The 27,438-nt window shown below is 33.6% G+C and overlaps 1 protein-coding gene across 1 annotated transcript; it reads right to left on the bottom strand.

Moving 5' to 3' along the window:
* Window positions 1-6,666: 6,666 nt before the first annotated feature.
* TRMT6 (tRNA methyltransferase 6 non-catalytic subunit) lies at window positions 6,667-27,395 on the bottom strand. Its single transcript, XM_074287904.1, has 11 exons — window positions 27,170-27,395; window positions 18,597-18,724; window positions 17,660-17,769; window positions 16,228-16,319; window positions 16,049-16,132; window positions 15,742-15,866; window positions 14,925-15,283; window positions 14,129-14,211; window positions 12,508-12,610; window positions 12,270-12,356; window positions 6,667-7,572 (listed from the first exon to the last, which is right to left on the bottom strand). The coding sequence occupies exons 1-11, from the start codon at window positions 27,322-27,324 to the stop codon at window positions 7,381-7,383; spliced, it is 1,518 nt and encodes a 505-aa protein (XP_074144005.1). The 5' UTR covers window positions 27,325-27,395; the 3' UTR covers window positions 6,667-7,380.
* Window positions 27,396-27,438: the final 43 nt, after the last annotated feature.

The following is a 27,438-nucleotide window of genomic DNA, read 5'->3' as shown; positions in this document are numbered from 1 at the left end:
GAAAATAAACTAAAAATAACTGAAAACTAAATAATCTCATACTAAAGAATGATTGGGTGAAACAGCAAATCATAGACATAATTAATAACTTCACCCAAGAAAATGACAATAATGAGATATCATACCAAAATGTGTGGAATGCAGCCAAAGTGGTAATAAGGGGAAATTTCATATCTCTAAAGGCCTACTTCCATAAAATAGAGAAAGAGAAGATTAATAAATTGGACATGCAACTAAAAATGCTAGAAAAAGAACAAATTAAAACCCCCCCAAATACTAAACTTGAAATTCTAAAAATAAAAAGAGAGATCAATAAAATTGAAAGTAAAAAAATAAGTAAATAAACTATTGAATTAATTAACAAAACTAAGAGTTGGTGCTATGAAAAAAACAACAAAATAGACAAACACTTAGTAAATCTGATTAAAAAAAGGAAAGAGGAAAAGCAAATTGTTAAGTCTTAAAAATGAAAAGGGAGAACTTGCCATTAATGAAGAGGAAATTAGAACAATAATTAGGAGTTACTTTGCCCAACTTTATGCCAATAAATTCAATAACTTAAATGAAATGGGAGAAAACCTTCAAAAATATAGCTTGCCCAGACTAGCAGAGGAAGAAATAAATGGTCTAAACAGTCCCATTTTAGAAAAAGAAATAGAACAAGCTATTAACCAACTCCCTAAGAAAAAATCCCCAGGATCAGATGGATTTATATGTGAATTCTACCAAACATTTGAAGAACTATTAATTCCAATGCTATATAAACTATTTGAAAAAATAGGGATTGAAGGAGTCCTACCAAACTCCTTTTATGACACAGACATGGTACTGATATCTGAACCAGGTAGGTTGAAAACAGAGAAAGAAAATTATAGACCTATCTCCCTAATGAATATTGATACTAAAATCTTAAATAAGATATTAGCAAAAAGACTACAGAAAATCATCCCAAGGATAATATACTATGATCAAGTAGGATTTATACCAGGAATGCAGGACTGGTTCAATATTAAGAAAACTATTAGCATAATCGACTATATCAATAACCAAATTAACAAAAACCATATGATCATCTCAATAGATGCAGAAAAAGCATCTGATAAAATCCAACATCCATTCCTACTAAAAACACTTGAGAGTATAAGAATAAATGGATTATTTCTTAAAATAATAAGAAGCATATATTTAAAACTGTCAGTAAACATCATATGTAATGGCGATAAATTGAAACCTTTCCCAGTAAGATCAGGAGTAAAACAAGGTTGCCCACTATCACCATTACTATTCAATATTGTACCAGAAAAGCTAGCCTTGGCAATAAGAGTTGAGAAAGAGATTAAAGGAATTAGAGTAGGTAATGAGGAAACCAAACTATCACTCTCTGCAGATGACATGATGATATACTTAGAGAACCCCAAAGATTCTACTAAAAAGCTATTAGAAATAATTCATAACTTTAGCAAAGTTGCAGGATACAAAATAAATCCACATAAATCCTCAGCATTTTTATACATCACCAGCAAAATCCAACAGCAAGAAATACAAAGAGAAATTCCATTTAAAATAACTGTCGATAACATAAAATATTTGGGAATCCATCTACCAGAGAAAAGTCAGGAATTATATGAGCAAAATTACAAAACACTTGCCACAAAAATAAAGGCAGATTTAAATAAATGGAAAAATATTAAGTGTTCTTGGATAGGCTGAGCAAATATAATAAAGATGACAATACTACATAAACTAATCTATTTACTTAGTGCTATACCAATCAGACTCCCAAGAAACTATTTTAATGACCTAGAAAAAATAACAACAAAATTCATATGGAAGAACAAAAGGTCCAGAATTTCAAGGGAATTAATGAAAAAAAAAATCAAATGAAAGTGGCCTAGCTGTACCTGATCTAAAACTATATTTTAAATCATCAGTTACCAAAACCATTTGGTATTGACTAAGAAATAGATTAGCTATCAATGGAATAGGTGAGGTTCACAAGACATAATAGTCAATAACTATAGCAATTTAGTATTTGACAAATCCAAGGATCCTAACTTTTGGGTTAAGAATTCACTATTTGACAAAAACTGCTGGGAAAACTGGAAATTAGTATGGCAGAAATTAGGCATGGACTCACACTTACCACCATATATCAAGATAAGATCAAAATGGGTCCATGATTTAGGTATAAAGAATGAGATCATAAATAAATTAGAGGAACATAGGACAGTTTACATCTCAGACTTGTGGAGGAGGAATTTGTGACCAAAGAAGAACTAGAGATCATTATTGATCACAAAATAGAAAATTTTGATTACATCAAATTAAAAAGCCTTTGTACAAACAAAACTAATGCAAACAAAATTAGAAGGGAAGTAAGAAATTGGGAAAATATTTTTACAATTAAAGGTTCTAATAAAGGCCTCATTTCCAAAATTTATAGAGAATTAACTCTAATTTATAAGAAATCAAGCCACTCTCCAATTGACAAATGGTCAAAGGATATGAACAGACAATTTTCAGATGATGAAATTGAAACTATTTCCAGTCATATAAGTGTTCCAAATCACTATTGAACAGAGAAATGCAAATTAAGACAACTCTGAGATACCACTACACACCTGTCAGATTGGCTAAGATGACAGGAACAAATAATGATGAATGTTGGAGGGGATGCAGAAAAACTGGGACACTGATGTATTGCTGGTGGAGTTGTGAAAGAATCCAACCATTCTGGAGAACAATCTGGAATTATGCACAAAAAGTTATCAAACTGTGCATGCCCTTCTGGGCTTATATCCCAAGGAACTACTAAAGAAGGGAAAGGGGCCTGTATGTGCCAAAATGTTTGTGGCAGCCCTTTTTGTAGTGGCTAGAAACTGGAAAATGAATGGATGCCCATCAATTGGAGAATGGTTGGGTAAATTATGGTATATGAATGTTATGGAATATTATTGCTCTGTAAGAAATGACCAGCAGTATGAATACAGAGAGGCTTAGAGAGACTTACATGAACTGATGCTGAGTGAAATGAGCAGAACCAGGAGATCATTATACACTTCAACAATACTGTATGAGGATGTATTCTGATGGAAGTGGATATCTTCGACAAAGAGAAGATCTAATTCAGTACCAATTGATCAATGATGGACAGAATCAGCCACACCCAGAAAAGGAACACTAGGAAACGAGTGTAAACTGTTTGCATTTTTGCTTTTCTTCCCAGGTTATTTTTACCTTCTAAATCCAATTATCCCTGTGCAACAAGAGAACTGCTCAGTTCTGTACACATATATTATATCTAGCATATACTATAATTAACATGTATAAGACTGCTTGCCATGCAGGCGAGGGGATGGAGGGAGGGAAGGGAAAAGTCAGAAAAGAAGTGAGTGCAAGGGATAATGTAAAAAATCACCTAGGCATATGTTCTGTCAATAAAAAGTTATTAAAAAAAAAAAAAACTGATAAAGTGAAATGAGCAGGACCAGAATATTGTATACAGTAACAACATTGAGTGATAAACTTCGATCAATTATATTAAATATGTACAATATATTGATGTTTTCAACAACATAATGATTTAAGACAATTCCAAATGACACATGATGGAAAATGTTATTCACATCCAGGAAAAAAAAAAACCAAAACTATGAAGTCTGAATGCTGATCAAAACATACTATTTTCACTTTTTATTTTCTTTCTCATGGTTTTTCCCTTTTGTTCTGATTCTTCTTTCACAATATGACTCATGTAGGAATGTTTAATATTATTGTATATGTCTAACCTATATCAGATTGCTTGCCATCTTGGAGAGGGAGAAAAACAATTGGAACTCAAAGTTTTATAAAAGTGAATGTTTAAAGTGATCTTTATATGCAATTAGAAAAAATAAAATACTATTAAATGGGGGGAGGGGAAATGAAAAAATAACCTGACAGATTTCCCCCCCCCCCCCAGGCTGGGGTTAAGTGACTTGCCCAGGGTCACACAACTAGGAAGTGTTAAGTGTCTGAGACCAGATTTGAACTCCTGTCCTCCTGAATTCAGGGCTGGTGCTCTATGCACTGAGCTACCTAGCTGTCCCTCTGATGGAATTTTTTTAGAGGTAGTGTCCCTCTCTTAAGCGAGTCCTACTAAGATACAAGCTCTATTGAGGATAAATCCTTGTATTTTCCCTAATGTTTAGGAGAACACAAAATGTATTCAGAAAAGCATTTACTAAATTGAATTGCCTTCTCCATAAAATGAATAAATGAAAGACTGATCAATATGTGACTCAAGTGGATTAGCACAATTCTTTCAACATAGTTCAAACTGAGCAAACTCAGGGATAGATGAGGGGCCAAGGTCACCTAATCCACTCATCCTACAAGCAGCTGCTGTTAAACAATTTCCACTATTTAAATATACCTTAAAGCAAACCTGTATGACTCTGGGCTAATCATTTAACCCTACCTGGTTCCCCATCCCTAAACAGAGCTTGAGAAGGAAATGGTAAATTATTCTAGTATTTTTGCCAAGAACATTCCAAATGGGGTCATGACTGGAGCAAATGAACCACAAAAATGACTAGTCTGAACTATATATATTTCCACATTTCTGCAGCTTTTCTACGATTAACTTTGTCATTCACACAAAAGGATAGCACAAATCATATATACAAGAAAAATAGTGCTAGTACCAGTTATTTCAGTTCCAACTTTATGCTTTGGTTGAACATTGAACATTCAAATCATTACTACCTACCCAAATGTTCCTACCCAGAAATAATGGTGATATTGGGTAATAAATTAACTTAGGTTATAAATAGTTATAGATAAGGAAGGAGTAAGTAGTAAAGGCTTAAATTGAGAACAGCTACTCTTTTTAAAAATGTAACCATTTTGAAGGGTCATTCCCAAGGGATGAAAGGATATAAACATGTAGTTTTCTAAGAAATCTAAGCTATCAATAATTATATGAAAAAAAACTTCTCCAAATATCTCTAACTTGAGAATTGTAAGTTAAAAGCAACTTTTGAGGTTCCACCTCACATCCCTCAGATTTGCAAAAACAACAACTAAAAATTTTTAAAAGTCAATTGTTGAAGGGACTTTAGAAAAAATGGACAGATGAGTGCATTGTTCAAAGAGCAATAAATTATTCTAATCATTTTGGAAAGCAAAAGTTAGTCCTAATAGTTAGCAAATTGCATATACTTAGACTCAGTAATGCCAAAGAGAGGAAAAGTATTTATATATTTACAAAAAAGAATTTCTAGTTTCTCTTTTTGTAATATGGCCAAACTGAAAATAAAGGAGGGTGGCCTTCTACTAGAAAATGGCTAGATAAATTATGGTATGTAAATGCAAAATATTATTGTACCATAACAAATATTGAAATGGAGAGTTTCAAAGGAAACTAGGAAGACCTTTATGAAATGAAGAAAAGTGAAGTGAGCAGAACCAGAATTTATTCGAGGATAACATCGTTGAGACTAAAATAATGTCCCAAACTTTGAAAGACTTCAGAACTATAACCAATGTGATGATAAACCATTAATCCAGAACACTAAAGAAGAAATATGCCACCCACCTCTTGCCAGAAAAATGAGATTTAAAATGAAAAAATGAGACAAACTTTTGTCCATGATCAATGTGGAATTATTTTGCTGGACTATAAACATTTGCTATGAACATTTTACTTTTCGTGCTTTTTTTATTGTTTAATTGGGAAAGCAGGAAGAGCACTAGGAGAGAAAGATAATAAACGATTACAAAATAAGTAAATAATTTTTAAAGGATAATCATTGTGCACTACACAAGTTACTGTAATCTGACCCATCATGCCCGTGAGTTAACAAGAATAATACATTCCAGTAGAATTAAGTTCTTTGAGGTCAGGAATTGTACTTGTTTTGTTTTTGTACCCTTATTACCTCACATAGGACAATTAATAAATACTTGCAATAGTGGAATCTCTAGGCAGGCAAATGTCTTCTCTATTCATCCTAGCCCATGTTTCACAATGTACTCAGTGGCATTAGAAAAACAAAGATTTACTTTAACATTAAGCTAAGTCTCAGTATGAAATGCATTGCTAGCTAAGATAAAAAAAGAACAAGATGTGTATTTGTTGATAACTATTATTTGCCATTATCAGAATACAAAGTATAGATCTAGCAGTTTAAATAACATAAGCCTAATCAAGAATATCCAACTTCTTTTTCTCATGAGATTTTCACAGTTAAAATAACACTAATAATAAATTATTAATATTCAAATAAATATTAATAACCATACTATATCAACAACATATTCAAAAACTATGAAGACAGATCATCTGTCTTGGGCATAATCTAAAAATCAATTGCAAATCAATAATGAAACCAGGGCCAATTTATTAAAAATTTTAAAAAATCTAACTACCTAATTATGCTTAGGCTCAGCAAATTGGCATTGTTACTGTCACTGACTATATTAACTTATAGTCATGAAACAGAAAACTCTTTAAAATATATTGGATTGAGGTGAGAAACTAGATGAGACTAGTTTTAGTTTTATAAATCATGTGAAAAAGTCTCATCATTTTATTGTCATATCTTAAGTATTTCTGGCCCATTTGCCCTTTTATAAGAAAGATCCCTCGTGGAAAAAAAAATACAAAAAAAAAATCCCTCTCAATTTTAATACTGAGAGAAAAGTTAGAGAAGTTTTATTGGAAATGAAGAATGAAAGTCTTTTGAAAATTAACAAAAAACTAAATAATCCCACCACAACCCTTCTATATATAATGATAGACAATGATAAAACAAATATTTACAACTTCAAGTTGTCAAATATTAAAAATAATAAAAACCAATACAATCTTAAAATGTACATAATACCACTCGAGATAAGAAATATTTGGTATGCAAATTATACAAAACCTCCCATACTGTTAAAACTTTTCTTCCATAAATTCTTTCAAATACACATTTATGTGTATATGAATAGTTTTCAATTGATTAAAACCAGTTCAGTCCTATATATAAAATGTGTTGAGATTATTTTTCTTACTTTATCTGAATTTTTAAGACACTAATTGACACACAATTTTAAGACACACAAGTGAACTTGGTTAAGTCAAACTTAATTCCATGTCATGCCGAAAGGCTTTGGTTTTCCTGGAACCTTCGTGCCATAATGGATCTAACACCTCTGTCCATAAAGTGGCTCAGAGGTCTTTTTTCTTCCTTCCCAACAACCAGGTGTTAACTGGGAAAATCTTTAAAATACATGAACACATCCAGGTTTCCAAGAATGGCTGTGTAAACATGCTCTTAGGGTACCAAGGAGCAATTGGTAATGGCATATTAATATGTGAATTGCTAATTCAAAGATTCCTTTTAAGTAAAATCAAGGTAGATCTTCAAGGGTGGAGTCAGATTCCTCAACTTTCCGCTTTTTAGCTATTGGCTCTTCATTCTTCTGTAATTCTACTGCACAGGACTCTGGTTTTTGTTTATCGTTGGTAACAGTGATGCCTGAGAGAAGATATCCCCCACCTCCACTCATCATCAGTTTGGGATGACTTCGATCTGGCAGAACCTAAGCAAAAGGAAAGTGTTAAATTTTCTAAGCTGATAAAAGGTAAATTAAGATTCAAATATAATTTTTAAAACATTGTATTAAATTAAGTTTCTGGAATAACCTTATTCAAAAATCAAAAATCTTCTAATTTCTTTTACATGAAATGAAAACTAACAATTCGATAGCACTGTAAGATTTACAAAGTACTTCCCTTCAATTTGCCTTATAGGGCAAGTAGATAGAAACTATGGCCCAGGAAGGATTATTTGGTTTAGGATCACAGTGCTTTAATTACCTGTGTATAACCTGTATTGAATTGCTGGCCTTCTCAATGAGGGGTAAGGAGAGATGGGGAGGGAAGAATGGAATTTGGAAAAGTTAAAAAAAATTTTTTACATGTAAATAGGGAAAAATAAAATACTACATCATTTTTTAAAAAATCACGTTTGCTACTATCAGCACTGAAATTATAATCAAGGCTTCTGACTTTTAAAGTCCAGGTCAATTAATGAGTAACACCAAAGATACAAATAGAAAAGGGTAAAAGAAAAGCACAAAAAATGATTCCTATTGATATTTCTTTTGAAAATTAATAAAATTGCAGTGCTGCACTATTTAAATAGAAAGACTACTTTAAAAAGTAGTCTTTCTACAATAAAAAGGGAAAATGCTTTTTTATACTGTTCTCTAACTGTCCCTGGATTTCTAAGGCCCATTTCAGAGTTCTGAGCAACCTTGGTTCCAGCAGATCCAAGATGAAAAATATTTCATTCTTTTCAGGACAGAGTTGATGTACTCCAAATGAGGAAGAATGATGAATATACTATCAGTCATATGTCCAAGAGTTTTGTTTAATTGTTTTCTATTATAAGGGGATGGTGACAGTGGTTATGCTAGCATGTAACCAAATTTTTTTTTAAGGTATGAGGATTATTTGTAATGAAGATTTGACTACGTTAGGGGTTCTTATGCTGGAGTATAAGGTAGATAGTTTTCAAAGGAATATGAATTTGTTAATTTTTTTTAATATTGATAATCTAATTTGTTTCATTTGAAATCCTATGCATTTTCTAAAAACATTCTGAGAATGTATCCATAGATTATACCAGATTTTTGCCAAAGGAGTTTATGACACAAAAAAAGGTTAGAAAATTTGACGATTCTACAGGTGCTTTAAAAGTCTCCAACTGTGTTTTATGATTTGTTTCAGCTACATCTGGAACTCTCTGTGACCCCATTTGGGGTTCTCGGCAAAAATATTGCTTTGCCATTTCTTTCTTCAGCTCATTTTACAATGAAATGAGGCAGAGTTCAGTGACTTGTCCAGGGTCATACAGGTAAGTAGTATCTTAGGCCAGATATGAACTCAGAAGATAAGTCCTACTGATTCCTAACCCAGGACTCTTATCCACTGTGGCATCTAGCTGTCCTCCAAATATGCTTACTACAAAGCAAATTCAAAACTAAAGGTGATCTATAAACTTCAAAATACTATATAAATGAATTATTGTCATTGTATGAGTTCAACATATTCATATTCTCATTAAGTATCTACTATGAACTGTGCGAGGTTTTGGGGATATAAAGACAAAATGAAACAGTACTTTCCCCATGAAAAACTTAAATTTTACTGGGCAAAGAGCATATGTCTAAATAAAAACAAAAAAAGGTCTGTGAAAGTAGACAGACTACCATAATATCTGAGTTACTTGAATGTTAGCTAATTTTAATATTGTTTCATCTTATGACAGCAATAGTCATGCTTTCATGCTTCTATGGATATTAGGCTAAAACATTTGACCCTAACCAGATTAGATGAATCCATACATGTTCTTTTTTGTTGTGTTTTTAAATAAGTTATTTTTAGGAAGGTAGAATACTATAAGTAAATGTATAAAAATTGTTGCTCTTAAAAGAGTATACATATAGTCATAAGAGATGTCACAGTGACCTGACATGGTGAGTAAAAAGTTTCAAAGATTATTTGAAACTAAAATGAAATAAAATCAGTCATACTAAAGAGCAAAGAAAAAGAGGATCAAAAACGAAAAACATGAAGAACTGATAAACTCTGCTACACAACAGCCCTGATTAATCTTCAGAAGGCAAATAAAGACTATAAACATCTGACTCCTCCAATAGTATTACAAAGGCTTCTTAAAATTGAAAAAATAGTGGTAAGACTCTCTTTCACCAACTGATTTATTATTATTATTTTACTAAAGCCTTTTATTTTCAAAATATATGCATAATTTTCAATATTCACTCTTGCAAAACCTTGTCTCCAAAAAATTTTCCCCTCCCCTAGACAACAAGTAATCCAATATGTTAAACATGTACAATTTTCTATACACATTTCTACAACTATCATACTGCAAAAGAAAAATCAAATCAAAAGGAAAAAGAGAAAGGAAATAAAATGCAAACAACAATAAAAAAGTGAAAATAGGATGTTGTGATCCACATTTAGTCTCCACAATCCTCATCCTGGGTGCTAACTGCTAACTTTTGCTATGAAGAAAAAGATAATTATTATGGACAAAATAATAAAAAAGTGTTAAAATTGATAAAAGATTCCTTTACCAATGCTACTTTTTTATTTAAAGCTACACTAAATTACTCTCAAAAGCAGTTAAGTAAATGTGTACAATCTAACTCTAATCATCAGACATCACCCCAGTGTTAAAAGGATTTTTTTTCTCATAGTGAGACTAGAAATACATCTTTTTAAATAGAATGATGAATTCTAACAATATATTGATATAATGAGAAGTTTTTGTTTCAGAATTATAGAATTCTTAATTATAGATAAAATACTTTTTAGATCTCTTTGTATCATTCTATACATCACAAAAAGATTATTTATCAGAAGTAGACATAAATATATTTCCATGGCATAGGCAGTTATCTAACAAACTCCACTGAGAACCTACAAATTACAATTAAGGATAGACATTGAAAAATGGGTTGTTTGTCAAAGGGACACAATATACAAACTGATTTTAAAAAGTGGTTTCATAATGAAGGATTTAAAAACGAATTAAAAAATCTCATGAATTCAATGCCAAATCATGTTAAAAAAAATCAAGTGACATACTATATAATAGTTAAAGATGCTGAGCTTTTTTTAAGATATAAGATTTATTGTATAAGTCAAACTTAATAAATTTACTTTGCTTCCACTTAATAGCACAGCACTATATCAACTAGGGAGAGAAGAAAAAACTTTTCATAGGAGGTGATCCCTGTGTTGATCTGTGGAAATCTTTCAACCCATGTAAGATGGAAGGGTGAATTAAGGGAATAGCCCACATACCAGGTTGACTGGAGCAAAGTGCAAGGAGAGAACAATGTGAAGTAAGTCTAGACAGGGACTTTGGAATAAAACTGAGAAGTGTTGAATGCCACACTGACAAATTATGTTTTAAGTTAATGGCAATAAAGAATTCCAGGAGGTGTTTGGGGAGGTATATCCCAAAAGTAGACATGTGTTTTCAGAAGATTATTTGGCAGCTGTATGGAAGATAATTGTAAGGGCAAAGGGAAGAAGACATGGCCAGAAGTAGGGCAATCAGAGAGGGATACTGCAATAGTCTAGGAGATGTTGTAAGTTTGAAGCTGAATGGTAACTACATAACTGGAATGAAAAGGAATTATGTGACAGATACTGAGAAACAGAATTAGAGGTCTACTATGTACAAGCAAGATTCAATTGTCTCAATTCTACCTAATCTCAGAGTATAGGTTATATACTAATACAAAGAAAAACCGTTAAATGTAATTTTAAACAAGTTCAGGCAAGGTTTGGTGCATAGTCCCCAGAAAGTAACATAAAACCAAAATTTTCATATTTTTAAATGTCTCTTAATTAATAACTAAATTATGAAGAATTTAATTCAGAAATTTGAATTACTGCACATTCTACCATACTTGATCAATGAAGAAGCACTCATTAAACACCTGATGTATATTTAGATTCTGGGGATAAAAAGACAAAAATTAAATAGTTTTCATTTTTCAAGGACTATATGTTTTATACAGCAACATACATGTAAACAAATTTTCATACAAAAAATATCCATATAGATACAGGATAAATTTTGGGCAAGAAGGCACTAACATATAATAAGGACAGTTTTCATAAAGGTGATGCTTGAACAGGTTTTGAAGGAAGGAAGGGATTCTAAGAAGCAAAGGTAAGAAGAGAGTACACACCAAAAACAGGGGACAGTTTGGACAAAAACGGGTAGGTGTGAAATGGAGTGTAATGTGTGAGGAATAGTAGAAAAGTGGTTTGGCTGGACTGTAGAACACAAGAAAGGAAGCCTTTCATCATAAGGCTGGTGAGACTGATTAAAGAGTTTTTAAAAACCCAAATAAAAGACATATTTCATCCTGAAGGCCAGAGAGAACTACTGGGATTTATTAGTTAGGAAACTGATGTAGTGTGGCTTGCACTTTAAAAAAACCCTTTTGGCAGTACTGTATAGGTTAAATTGGAGTGGGAAATCTTGAAGCAGGGAGAATGGTAAGAAGGCTACTAAGTGCAAGGTAATAGTCCAAGTGAGAGATGACAACAGCTAGAACTAGGGTAATAGTCATATGAGTAAAGAAGTCAGATGTAAGAGAGATTTGGAGACAAGAATAAAAATATTTATATATTTAGGACATTATGTATTTTCTTATTTCACATTGAAACTTATTTAAATACATACCTGATAATTTCTAAGCCAGGTTTCTGATAGCCTGAGATTAATAACTCCTCCTCTTTCTCTTAATTTTGTATAGCATTCTACCAGAGGCTGAAGGATAAAGAAAAAATACAATTTAAGTAATATTTCCTGGACAGAAATTCAAGTTAACAGGCTTTTGCATTATCCCAAATCTTCAGCATTCAATCTATTATTTACTCAGCCACACAAAAAAATCCATGTCAAATCAGTATTGCATTACCTCTTTATAATGACAGTAAATAACAAAAGGTCTTGAAGGAGCAACAAATTCCAGCAAAGAAAGAGCCAGGGGTGTTGGGTGATATCGACTAGCTATAATTAAACTGAAAAAGAAAAAACAAATGAAGACAAAATATTTTTGTCAAGTAGAATACACTATTTTGGTAAGACTTTAAAATTATTACATGCTTTCAATTATACAAATACACAAAAGAAATCATTTAAGTAGCTTTTTGAAAATTAAAACTAACAGAGTATTCCAGGGTCGTTATTGTTTTTTGTTGGTGGTGTTTGTGTTCAGTCATTTGAGTCACTTCCAACTCTTTGTGATCCCATTTGGAACAAAGATAGAGAAGTTGTTTGTCACTGTCCTCTCCAAATAATTTTATAGATGAGGAAACTGAAGCAAATATGGTTAAGTGTCTTGTTCAGGGTCACATAGTTAGCAAATGTCCAAAGCTGGATTTGAACCCAATAAGTCTTCCTGAATCCAAGCCCAATACTCTATCCACTGTGCTACCCAACTACCCACAAGGTCTGCTACTTTCTCAATATTAAGGCTTAGTTCTCACTATTGGTATTTGGCAACTCTTAAGTACTATTTAAAGCTGAAGACTATCTTTAAAGGTTTTCTCCAAATAATTTGAAAACTAATCAATGTAAAATGGCCTTGAAGTTGACCAAACCTACTTATCCAAAATATCTTGGAATCTGTGAAATTGTTACTAGCTTCTTCTTTTGTCATCCTAGGTTAGAGCACTGATGTACCCAATGAGAATAAGCTTGATGTATCTGCTTTATTAATATAATGAGGGGCAGTATGCTGTAGTGGGGAGCGCTAGCCTTAGAACTAGCCCCACCTGAGTTCAAATGCTTACTGCTTCAGAATAGCAGTGTGTCTCTAGACAAGTGACTTCCTTTCAAGTCCTAAAAATTACAGAGAAAGTTCCTATCTCCTTTGTCAAGGAAAGTTCCACAACAACCCTATATCACTGAAATTATAAATCCATTTGGTAGTCCAGGTTCTATCTATAGTACTATGGGGAGAACCTTTTAATTCCTTTTAAAATCTATACTTGTATCTAGGCTGATTTCTTTTAAATTCAAAGTAATTTCCTTCAGTTTTTAAAAGATACTAACCCTTATATCCTACTGAAATTTCAGGATCATAGACCCAGAAGTGAAAGGGACCTCAAAGGGCATCTAAACCACACTTTTCATTTTACTGATGAGGATGACTTAAGCCTTAAGACTTTTAAGTGACTTCTCAGGGTCTCAAAATAGTAAAGGGGTAGAGTTACAATTTTAACCAAAGTACTCTTTCCACAGCATCACTCTTTCTATTCAACCACTAAGACCTAAGTGGAATAGTCAAGGAAAAGAAAAACCAGAAATGCTGGTAGAACCAGAATGCTAAATAATTAATCAAGGGCATTTTAAATTTTCTTGCAGCTACAGTAACTCCTTCAAAGCAACAAACCGGCAATAATGGTGATAAGCAAGTGGCAGGATGACCAGAAAAAAAAAAATAAATAAAAATTTAAGAAGCCATCTGTTTTGCTGGAATATGACTAATGTTAATAAGCTTTGTGCACTCAATGAGTGATATTACCCACACTCACCCATCTGCATTTCTTTCATTCAGTAGAGCAGCAGCTTCTATTTGTTTTTTCTTCTGTTCTTGTTTTTTTTGGAATTCCTGAATCTTGAAAAATTAAGAAAAAAAATTTTTTAACTCAATCAACTGCTAACCCAGACACTTTATGAAATCTCCTATTTGTTCTTTGCCAATTCAGGCAGCCCACAATAGTAAAAAGATGTAATTTAGGAAGCAGTTATAAAAAATACTAAAATATAGCATGGGACATATCCTAATAACTTGTACAGTTATGTCAACAAACATCTATTAAGTACCTAATATGTTTTAGGAACTATACTAAAACAGTTACAGGTCACGGGGCACACATCTAGGGTTAGAAAATATCAATTTGGACTCCTTCGTTTTAATTACAAATCCTGACATTTGTATTGCTCTTTATAGTTTGAAAAGTGTTCTACATACATTATCTCATTTGATCCTCACAACAATCCTGTGATGTAGGTTATTATATTCATTTTTACAGATGAAAAAACTGGGACTTAAAGAGCTGATTTGCTCATTGTCACAAGGTTACTATCACTCATTCTATTAACCCAAACTAATTCTCTATGGATGAGGAAACTGAGGACCAGTGAAATGAAGTGAGCTGCTGAAGGTCCCACAAATAAAAAACAGAAGGGAAGATTCAAATTGAGGTCCCTTGATTCCATATCTCTTAAATATCAAAAAAAGTTTTCTCCATTAATTGTGACATTTATGATTGCAATAAAGGTATAGGAGCATAAAGGAGAAACATCATGAGAAGATAGGATCCTTACATAGTCTTTTTTATTTCCTCTTTCTTTCTGCTCTTTATATTCTGGCTCTTGAGAAATAACTTCCATTGTTTCTTGTTGAGGATGGTTATTTTCTATAACTTCAATAATATTTTCTTCCATCTCCTTTGGAGAAGTCTGTAAGTCATCAAGAAGAATACCATTGTTTTCTTCTACTGAAATACTGTCTTTGGATTCTGAAGGCAAAGCTTTGGAAGAAAATGTTCCATTTAGAAGACTGTTCACTTTGCCAAGGGGGAATTCATAAAGACTATTAAAGAAAGATTTTGGAAATCCAAAACAAGTTGTTGCTGCTCGAACAGGACCACCTCCAGGATACATCTGGATGATTGATCCAAAACCTGAAAATAAAGAAGATACATCTTTAATATATGAAGACAAAATAACCCATTGAGAGTTAGGTCCTATATAAAATATCCTGGGAAAAACGATCTGCAAATCTTCCCCTAAGTTCATATGAAACAAAGAAATTTTACTGAACAATCTCAATTTGAAAACATTTGGTCTCAGCATAGAAAAGGTGCTCACTCTACGGTTCCTCCCAAGGAGTTTTTAAGAATCTGTTTTCCTAAAGAGCTTTAAATAGGCCAAATCTGAAATTTGTATCATCTTAAGTCACCTTCCTCAAGGAGGGAGAGAACACAGTGGCTAACTTTCTGATTCCAAGTAAGAATTCAAAACATTTCCAAAATATTTTGAAATTAAGGAAGCATATAGTGCCAGACCTACTGTCAAAACAATTCAACATGTTTAATCTTACATACAAGTGTGAACTGCTTAAAATCTGGAACTTTCTTACCCCCCATTCGCTCCATTACAGCACCCAGTACCAAGCCTGCGCAAGTTTCCATGACAATCATTTTGTTGCCAGCATGGATATTTCCCAAAGTCAACATCTGGGCCAGTGTATCATATCGCATGTAACTAAAAAGAAAAAAAAAATGATCCCATCATTGTTACTTATACTTCAAAAAATACTTAAGAACTTAGAATTCATAAAGTGGTAGATATTTTGTGTTCCCAAGTTTATTCAAAATCATGACTTTATTATAATAAACTACTTCCTGTTCCCCAAGTCTTCCATTTTTAAAGGAAATATGGCTTACTTAATTTTTCCTGGTTCTCTTGCATAATACATAATTGAAAGAATACGGGTTGATGGCTTCACAACAGTAATGACTGCTTCATATCTAAAGATAAAACACACAAAAAAATTTTTTTTGTAGAGAATAATTGTTTTGAACTTATTTTATTTCTACTTGTAACTTACTAATACAAGTCTTACTTTTTCTTCTTCTTCTTTATATATTTATCTTGGGCGAATTCAGTCTTATCTCGGAATGTTGTACTATTTTCAATTAACTGCTGAACAATTTCCTATAAAAAAAGTAATAGTTATTCCATAGTGCATACCAAATAGTTAAAATTATTAGACAAAGGAAAAAGGGTTTTAGTACATTTACAAAGGTCTAATCCTGGATCCTTTCGCCTCATAAAAACCAAAGTATTAATTCAATTTGACTCAACAAACATTAAGCAACAACAATGTGCAAAACACTGCTGGATGCCAGAAATAGAAAAATGAAAATTATACCATACAAAAGCCTCATGAAGCTGGAAAAATCACATGTATACAGAGATAAGTAAATAAAAGATGATTTAAGGGAAGAGAACATTAATAAATGGCAAGGAAGATAAGGATATCAGGAAAGGCTTCATGGAGAAGGCAATATCTGAACTGATTCTCTATGAAGCAGAGATGAAAGGGGAGTGCAATCCAAGCAAGGAAGGTCTATACAAATGCACAGATGTGAAAGCTGGAAAATTAAGTTTAGGGAACAGTTTGTTTGAAACATAAATGTAATGAGGAGGAATAATGGGAAATATGGATAGAAAGTTATTTTGGAAATAGATTAAGGAAAGTTCTCAACAGATTTTTTATTTTTATTTTAAGGAAACAGGGAACTACTGACAGCTTTTGAGCAAAGGAGCAACATGATCAGACTTGTGTCTTAGAAAGAATAAAGTAGAATGAAGAAGAATAATTTAGAAGCTACTAAAATAGTACAGATGAATGAATAAAAGGGAATGGATGCAAGGGATATTGCAAAAGAAAAGACAAGAGACTTGGCATCTAAATACAGAAGAGGAGTGAAGGAAAAGAAAAAGTCAAGGATGATCATGAGATTATGAATTTGGGTAACTGGAAGGAAAGTGATACCGTGAATAAAAGAGGGAAAATTTGGAAGAAGGATGGGTTTGAAAAGGAAGAATATGAGTTCTCTTTCAGCCATGTTGAATCTGAAATGCTAATGGGATGACAAGTGGATATGAATAAGCAGGTGACAACAAGTGCTTGGCATTCAGAGAAGAGGTATGTAGATTTGGGTATCATCCATGTAAAGATGACAATTTAATTCATGGAAGAAGATTAGATTAATAAGGGGAAAAGAAATGAGAGAATGAGAAGAAAGAAGGCTAAAGATAGACTCATGCTAAGGAATGTGGGGGTCAATAATAATGAAACAAACATTTAAGTTTCCCACAGGAGAAAAGAGCTTTCTCTGATACTTTTAATTGAAGGCCTTTCTTGACATGTTTATTAAGAGAAGAGGTAATAACAATAACAGTGTTTATGCTTTGCCTACAGTTGTGTGCCTTAATTCTCTAAACACCAAGCAAATCCCTAAGTATATCTGGGCAAACTCTCATATTACCTCTCCTTTAATGCCCTTGTCCTTCAAAGCTTTTATGTCATCTTGAGTAAGTTTCTGAGACTTTCCATCATCAACTATATTTCGATTATCAATACCAGCTTCTTTAGTTTCTAAAGGAAAGAGATTGATTCATTATATTCTTGTCCTAAAGTAACATTATAAACTTTTAATTCATAGGACAAATTTTTCACATTTAAGGTTGCTTTTAAAAAACTTGACCTATGATTTCATCAGGACAGGTGAAGAATTTCCTCACTGATGCAGATAAGCACCTTCTCTACAACTGTAGTCTGTGAGAGTTGCCTGGACCATTGAGCGGCTAAGTTATTTGCCAAGTGTCACATAACCTGGATGTGTCGAAGACGAGATGAGAAGTCAGAACTTCCTGACTGTGTGAGGCCATCTCTCTATGCTCTACAACACAATGCCTCTAAAATTAATGCTTATGAGGTTAAATAATAATACATAAAAAGCTAGTTTTAAAACACTGATAAAAGTTACTTATTTCTTCTCTCCAAATTAAAACAAACAAACAAACAAAAAAATGGATTAGACCTTAAAAACAATTTAGGTCTTCTTGGCACAAGGTTAAGTCTCTTATCCATTCCATTAGTTTATCAGATCAAACTGCCTCATGTTATAGGTGCAATTGGGGTAGAGTGAGTGTGTGAGTGTGTATATGTGTGTAATGTTATTTATCCAAGATTATATAGCTAGTTAGTGGAAAAGTTGAGACTAGAACCTAAATTTGCCACCTAATTCAGCATTATTATATTATATTGGTACTACAATCCCAAACTAATTTGGAATTTCTTAAAGTAGAATTTTAGAAGCAAAGTAAAGATAAATGTAGGTGGTAGATTCTTCAAAAGCCTCTAATTTGTGAGGTCTTTTTGATTAAGAAACTATTTTTCCATACTTGATAAAAAAGACATACCTGAAGTGATCTCTTCCATCATCTTCTTCGGTTGAAGGTTCCCTCCACTAGATACTTCAAATGTAGTTCCATAACTACGTCCAATGACATTATCCAAAAAAAACCACTGTTTCTCAAAAGTGACTTTTCTGAAAGAGATTAAAAGGAAGATAGTTATTAGTCAAATAAGCTAGTTGTAGTATCATAAACCTAGGGTAGAAGAGAGCTAGGAGGCTATTTACTCCAACCCTTTCACTTTACAGATGATTTAGGGATTTGTTAAAGATTGAACAAGTAGTAAATATCAGAGGTGTGATATTTATGTAGGTCCTCATATTCCAGACCAAGTGTTCTTTTTATTGTATCTCTACAAAATGCAAAAAAAGACAATTTTAAACAAACTTACAATTCTTTTTATTCAATTGGTTCCTATGAACAAAAAAACCTAGCAAAATCATCCCTGACTACAAAGGGTAATCAGGGACCCCAAAACCTAAGTTTTTTTGGATAGGGAAAAGAAGAAACTGAAAAATGAAGTAAGAAATAAAGGGTATGAATAAGCAAATAATATTACTATATTACATAAAAACATTAGGCCTTTGTAAAATTAAACAACGCAAGAGCAGAAAAACAGAGTTGGGGTTGGCTGAGGAGGAAATAATACAATTTCTGTTCATTTAAAATAGCATTTGTTCTTCTGGAATCACAGGAGTACAAAAGACTTTATAAAATTATATAGTTTAAAATCTTTCCTTCTCAGGCAGGTAACTATTTAAATCATCCAATACATATGTATTTACAAGTATCATTGCTACTATACAAATATCAGAAATGAATCCAACAATGTAGTTGCTGGCAACTTGATGGAAAAATTTGAAAATCTTCACATATAGCTCTATGATAAGTTTTTTTCACTGCAAATTAGAGACAAATGGAAGTTCTTATAATAATGCTATAAGATAAAGCAGCTAGGGATGGTATATAAATTCTTTGAATGTTTCACTTTTATCTTTGTTTCCTTACTACCTAGCACAGTCCCTGGCACACAGCAGACATTTAATAAATTCTTGGTGATTGAATGATTTTTTAGTTTGAAGAGAAGCCTTCATTTAAACTCCTTAAGGATAGAAAGTTTTTATGTTTTTGCCTTCCTTCCCAGTATTTAATATAGGGCTAGCCAATAGTAATAAGCTATTGACTGTCTGAATAAAGAGACATAGGATTAATAGGTATTTCATTTCACTGCAGTTTGCAGAAATTATAGTAGGTTGTTTGTGTGTGTGTGTGTGTTTTTAACAAAGTGAAGATTTGTGTTAATCTTGCAACAAGTCTATTGGCACTATTTTTCAATATGTGTTTTAGCATGTCTCTGTGTGTTACACTGGCAAATCTCACAATATTCAAACTTTTTCAACATTATATCTGTTAAGATGATATGTGATGTTACTATTCTAATTGTTTCCATGAAATACGCCTATATAAAACAACAAACTTAAATGAAAATAGTGTTTGTATTTAGACTGCTCCACCAACCTGGCCATTCCCCCATCTCTCTCCTAATGCATACCTACTCCCAGAAACACAATAATATTGAAAACTATAACATGAACTTATTTGATAAAGCAGCAATAGCATTTGAAAGAACTAACTTTAAATTTGAAAGTTCTACCATAGGTAAAATGCTATTAAGTAACATCACATGCTACAGAGAAATCTTTAGTGAAAGGAAGAATTAATCTATGTGGCAAACTTTATCACTATTATCTGATGAAATTGCCACAGCTTACCCTACTATGACCAGTCAGCAGCCATTAACATTGAAGCAAGATCTTCTACCAACAAAAAAAAAAAGATTTACTCACTGAAGGCTCAGATAAATAAAGATGCAATAAAGCATTTTTAAAATCAAATTGTGTGCAATGTTGTCTAGACATATTACTACTGTACACTTAACAGACTAAAGTATAGTGTAAACATAACTCATATGCAGGGGCAAACAAAATAATTTGTAATGTGCTTTATTGCAATATTCTCTATGTTGTGGTATCTGGAATTGGAGTCACAATATTTCTGGGTATGGCTAAATAGATAAAAAGCTGAAAGAAATCTTAGTGGTCACCTACTCTAATCCTCTTCTTTTACAGACAAGGAAATTGAGACAAAAGGAGATGTATAGAATAGCTAGCATTTATCTAATATTTTAAGATTTGAAAAGCATTTAACAAATATTTCATTTTATTCTGATTAGCACTAACAACAGGTAGACAATTATTACAGATATTTCCAATTTACAGATAAGGAAACAGAGTAAATGACTCGCCCAGATCACATAGCCAATAAATGTCTGAAGCTAGATTTGAATTTGGGTCTACCAATTCAATGTTTAACATTTTGATCTGCTGTGCCACCTAGAAATAATTTACATTTATATAATGCTAAAGTTTACAGTGCTTTTTATAGACATCTCATTTGAGTCTCACAATAATCCAGGGAGGCAGGTGCTATTTTATTTTTATAGATTAAGAAACTGAATATAAACATTATATAGAGATACATCTATATATCATAAAGATAGGATGTCTTCTTAACTACTAATCCAGCACTCTTTTTGATGTATCATGCTACCCTTATATTTACCAACAGAAGCCTATAAGGATCCTTTTTTTTTTTTTTTTTACATTTGATGTTTCATATACTGAATTAAAATGAAAAAAACTGGCTTTCAAAAAAAATCTCAGGTTCCTGAATATAGTTAGTATTTTCAATCTCAGTAGTTCAATATAATTCATTCATTCATCTTTAAATACATTTTGAGGTAGCAAGAAGACTTGTGCTTATTTAGCACAGTGATCAGCACATAGTAGAAGCTTAATAAATCTTAATTAATTAAATGCTTCCGAGGTAATGTGATGTGAGAACATTACAATTTCTTATCAATATGGGGAAACTGTGTGTGTGATTCTTTTAAAATAGTCACTGTAATTTTAATGCTTATTTTTTGATTTCTAGTCCAGTACTGTGATCTAATGTTTCTAAAGACAATTCAGGCTTCTCAAAAGATAAATGGGGTTAACAATCTGGTTAAGCAGAACTTCCTTTATCTATACTCCTCTTTTGTAACAAATAATTGATTCTAAATAATATTAATATTTGTATATGTCCTATTACTTCATTCCCAGTTTTCTTAGTCAACCCCTTCCCTTCAGAGATAAATGATTTTAAGTCTCAGCAAAATCTAAGTCTTGAATTCTTTGAGGGTTCAGAGAATAAACTTAAGGACAAGTGACTAAAGTTTTCTGTATTTAATTGATTAAAAAAGAAAAACAGCTCTGAGAATCAATTACTACTTGCTTTGGTCAATTGTTGTTTCTTGGTCGCAAATTATGGATATTGTTTTTTAAATAGACGATAATACACAGAAAACAAAATGTTTTTTTTCCCCTTTTCTTATTGAAGAGAACAAAAATTAAGAACAAGCTAATAAGATGTAAGAAACAATTTTACAGGTTAAAATTCATTCTACAGATTTAAAAACAATGTTAGCTTTAAACCACAAAGTCTAAGAAGGTTAAGAGCTCTCTTCAAATACTTTATTATCATATCTGTATTATGTGTAATATTAGTAATATTAAATGTTATTGTTTATAAGAGATCAGACTGTTCTGCTTGAATCAGAATAAGGTTGAACAATGAATAAAGGGAAGAATAGTTTTTATTTTGGTGGCAAAGAGGTAAGTGACTTACCCAAGTCCTCCTAACACCAGCACTGGTGCTCTATCCACTGAGTTACCTAACTGCCCTGAGAATAGTTAGATTTAGAACACAGGATTTTGCAAAGACTTCGAGATCTATAAGTATGAAGGATCTTCATATTTGGAAAAATATTTTTTTTTAAAAGAAGAAAATATGAGGCAGCTAAGTGGCTCAATGGATAGAGCATTAGCCCTGAAGTCAAGAGGACCTAAGTTCAAATCTGTCCTCATTAATCCCAATTGCCTCAGTAAAAAAAAGAAGAAGAAGAAAGAAGAAGAAGATGAAGAAGGAAGAAGAAAGAAGAAGGAAGAAGAAAGAAGAAGGAAGAAGGAGGAAGAAGGAGGAAGAAGGAGGAAGAAGAAGGAAGAAGAAGGAAGGAGGAAGAAGAAGGAAGAAGAACAAGAAGAAGAAGAAGAACAAGAAGAAGAAGAAGAAGAAGAAGAAGAAGAAGAAGAAGAACAAGAAGAAGAAGAAGAAGAAGAAGAAGAAGAAGAAGAAGAAGAACAAGACGTAGAAGAAGAAGAAGAAGAAGAAAATAGTTAGATTTAGACTTGGAAAAAGGAAAAATTTCCCAATGACCACATGGCAATCAAAGGGGGAAAAAAAAAAAGAATTAGTGAGGCAGTAGGGTAAGTACAGTATTAGATTTAGGAAGATATGAATTCAAATCCATTCCAGATACTTACAGCTGTAAGACTTTAGATCTGTGACCCTTAACTTTTGTCTGCCTCAGTTTCCTCGACTGTAAAATGAGGATAATAATAGAACCAGGATTGCTGTATGGATAAATATTTGTAAAATGCTTTGCAAACTTTACTATATTGAGTTAAGTTATTATTATTTTTATGGCTAGACAAATATTCCTTCAAAATGTTATAAAAACATTATTTTCAGGCATGGGTTATACTACATGGTTTCTGAGGTCTTTTCCAATTCAAAATGACTCAAAGTACAAAGGAGTTCTCCCACACCTCAAGATTTTGTTCTATTTCTAATTTGAAAGGGACTTGGCTAGGAATGTAATGATTCTTCAGCTTCAGAGTTTTAGGGAATGATTTTGCTCATGAGCTACATTCACTACACAAGGATCTCCAGATCTGTTAAGGAAAGATAAAAGACAAGAGGAGAGAATGAAGTAGCTCAATTAATCAATCTCATATTTATTATATATCTGTGGCCCTGGCCTTGTTGCTAAGGTTCAACACTTAGAGCCATCTTGATTCCCATCTTTCTTCTACAACTACTACTCTTTTTTCCTCTGGGATTTCTCGTGTCTCAGATTATTTTGTTAGGGAGACACAGCATTTTTCCTATTTCCCTTTTGCATGCAAAAAACACAGCCTATCTTTAGATTTTAGATGGACCTAATAAAAAACAGTGGTTTAAAATAATAAAAGAGGAAGTTATAAAATGACAATGTTTTAAAAGCAATGATGATAAATTATCTCTGTTGTTATTAATCTCTCCTTGGGTTTTATCTCTACAAGTTGTCTTCACTTAAAAATTTTAACACTTTTTTTATTTTAAATTCCTTCATTTAGTTCCTTCTACTGATCAGGAACCAAAAGAAAGCTTTCTTTTCGGAATTCCCAACTAAGATGATTTAATATATAAAAGCAGCCTATTGGCCAACCTTGATACAACTATAGATTAATTTACATTTCAAAGAAATTCACAGGTAACTTGGCTGTATTTTAATATTAAAAGTCTCTAGTTTTCTGGCATCAAAGATTTTTAAATTTACTAATACGTAAAAGACACCTTATTAGATACTATAGAATATAAATTCTGGCCCTTAAAAGGCATACAATTTACCTGGAAGGCAAATCAAATATAGACTAACAGGGGATAATTTTTTTTTTTTTTTTTTTTTTGCACAGTATATGTGATTTTTTGGTTCAGAAGTTACTACCAATGCAGGAGAAATAAGGTTCCATAAATCGCCATCGAGTATACATTATTACCCTTAATTCATGCATTTATTGAAAATCCACTGTGTATGGAATGCGAAGTTAATTTGGAGGGCAAGGAGAGAAAAGGCTAAAATAAGATTTCTACCTTCATATAGCTTATGTTCTAGCAAAAATATATGTAAATTAATGAATTAGAAAGGTACAAAAGCATGGGCTCTATCAGGTTAAAGACTGAAGAGAATCTTTGGGGAGAGAAGGCAAGAAGGGACACATTCCAAATATAAAGAAAAATAATAATAATACTCTGGGCAAACAGAATTACAGCAAGATTCCTTAAAAATTGACTGATTTCTTACTTGTCTGAAGAAAGCTAAAATTTCATCTTTTGTAGGAAAACTTTCTCAATCCCTCCTAGTTTACTGTCTTCCCTCTGTTGAACACCTGTTTATACCTAGGTGTTTACTTGTCTTCTCCCTTTAGACTGTGAGATCCTTCAGGGCAGGAACTTTTACCTTTCTTTATATTCCTTGTGTAGACAGAGTAGACATTTAATAAATGTTTACTGATTGACTATATGGAATCCTTTCCAGCTTAAATCTATGATCTAATGTCTCTACTGTCTCTAGGATAAAACATATACTCCTCTGTTTGGCATTTATAGTCCTTCACAATCTGTCTCCTAACCTGCCTTACCAAGCTGACTGCTTGTTACTCCTCCTCTAGTGCTCTGTTCCAGGCAAACTGAACTACTTGGTGTTTCCAATACATGACAGTGTATCTCTCATCTCTGTTCCTTTTGCACAGGCTCTCTTACCATACTTGGGATTTTCTTTCTCCTCACTTTCACTTCAGAATACCTAGATTCCTTCCAGGCTCAGCGCAAATGGGTCTGTCCATAAAAGGCCTTTCTGGATGTTCTAAGATGTTAGTACCACTATCCTAAGTTACATTGTATTTAGCATTTCCTTGGCTATGCACATGTTGTTTCCACATCCTCTCCCACCCCACTCTGAAGTAGAATACAAGCTCCTTGGAGTAGGGACAATTATTCCATTTTTTATCTTTGAATCCCACGTGCCTAGTAAAGTGCCTGAGACATAGCACATGCTTAATAAACATTTGCTGAATTAAACTGATCTCAGGTGCCATTTCCTCCATGAAGTTTGGAGTTCAGAAGAAAGACAAGAGTATTTCTCTCACTGGAGGATTTAAATCAGAAATTAAATGGTAATCTGCAATGGTTGTAGAAATTATTCTTGGTCAGGTGCCAGCTGCTCATGTTGATTTCTCATACCCCTCTCACATCTTGGCACTGTACATGAGAGTCTTCTACAAAGAAGTTACATTTGAAGCTGAAGAAATAAATGAAACTGACTAAGTAGAAAGTGTAGAGAGAGAAGTTGACCAGAGGAACATCCACCTGATGGGACAAGGAAGAGGATGAAGAGGCAGCAAGGTAGATGGTAATACCTGCAAGGAAAAGGAAGATTCAAAGACTCTCAGAATCAAAAGGACATTAAAAGCTATCTAAGCTAACCCATAAATGAACAAGAATCTCCTTTATATTTATATGTAAACAGTCACTCAATCTTTGCTTGAAATCCTTCAATGAGAAGCACCCTACCTCCACAGGTAGACCATTTCACTTATGCATAGCTTGATGACTAAGATGTTTCTTTTTACATTTAGCCTCAATTTAAATTTGCCTCTCTACAACTTGCTATCCCTTCTCCTTAAAAATAATCTGGTCCAATCTCCTCACTTCATATAATAGAAAACTTTGAGGTTAAGAGAAGAAAAATGACTTGCCCGCATTCACAAATAGAGGTGAGATTTGAATACAGGCCCTCTGACTCCAAAGGAATTGCTCTATTACACTATGCAACTTGAAAGCCCATTTGATAAACGAAAAATTCACGGGGACCCAGCCCACAAAGTTGTGTGACTTTCCAATGTAGTTCTCTGGCACCAGAGACAGGTGGCAGAGGTAGCTCAGAGCTCGAGTCTGACCAGATACGGGTGGCGGTGGATCAAGAGGGCAAGTGACTCTGGAGTAGAAAACAGTGACTGACAAGAGAGAAGAAAGTGAATAAATGAATGAAAAAGAGTATCTTAAACCCAAAGTGCCAATTCTATGAGCACTGAAAGTCAAAATAAGTACGAAGTATAGGTGCAGGAGTGAAGCACAGAGACTGATGGCAGAAGGTATTTCTGAATTCTCCATCATCTAAACCAGAGGTTCTCAAACTACAGCCCGAGGGCCCACCAGGTTATGGCAAATGGGCTGAGACAGTGTGAGTTGTTTTTTTTTTTTTTTTTTTTTTTTAATGATAGTCCGGGCCTCCCACAGTCTGAGGGATAGTGAACTGGCCCCCTATTTAAAAAAGCTTGAGGACCACTGCTCTAGATGGAACAGTTATAGATGGCAGGAAAAGGAAGGCAGCTGAGAAGCACAGAAGACACAGGCACCTTATGTAGAGGAGGTGGATGAAGGGGCGGGGTGAAGTTTTTGAGAAGGAGATCAACATGTAAACTGCAGTCCCCAGGTATAAGATCAGGGTTGGGACGGAAAGACCGAGAACTAGGGAGAGTGCTCCTGGAGAAACGCAGCTGTCCGGAGGCTGATAGATAACGGTATCGCTTCCGATCCCTCCCAGCCTTCCATGTGGGTAGATCCCACGGCTACACGCGTGCACCTCCACGACAGAGGGACTGCTGAGGGATGGCGGCAGAAGGAGGATGGGCAAAGGCCACATGCCGCTTCTCCTCCTGGCCGCGTGTGACGCGCACAAGCAAAGGTGTTCTTGTCTTACATAGGCTGGCCAAGGAGGAGGAGGGGGCGGCGGCTGGGCCTTCAGAGGTGGACCCCGAAAGGAGGTACCGAAGGGGTTCTCTTCCCCCTCCTCGGTCCGGGGCACTTTTACTCACTTTCTTCGCTGCACCTGCACGGCTTTGAACACGTCCTCTCTCTTCAACACCACAAAGTCCCCATCCCTAATGAGGTGGTCCTGTTGGTGAGGCTGCTCCGCGTTGTTTTCCATGGGGCCTCCTCCAGTCCGCCCCTCTCCTTTCGTACCTTCCATCAGGAATCCCCAAGCACAGACACAGCCGCGCCGCCAGCTCTCCAACACAAGTCCAGAGCACGCCGCTTCCGCTTTCCGGCATGGGCGGCTCAGCCGCCTTCCAACTTCCGTCTG

This window comes from Sminthopsis crassicaudata, chromosome 2, assembly GCF_048593235.1.
Source record: "Sminthopsis crassicaudata isolate SCR6 chromosome 2, ASM4859323v1, whole genome shotgun sequence".
Classification (NCBI taxonomy): domain Eukaryota; kingdom Metazoa; phylum Chordata; class Mammalia; order Dasyuromorphia; family Dasyuridae; genus Sminthopsis; species Sminthopsis crassicaudata.
The sequence above is the reverse complement of the archived record's forward strand: the minus strand, read 5'-3'. Positions and strand labels throughout refer to the sequence as shown.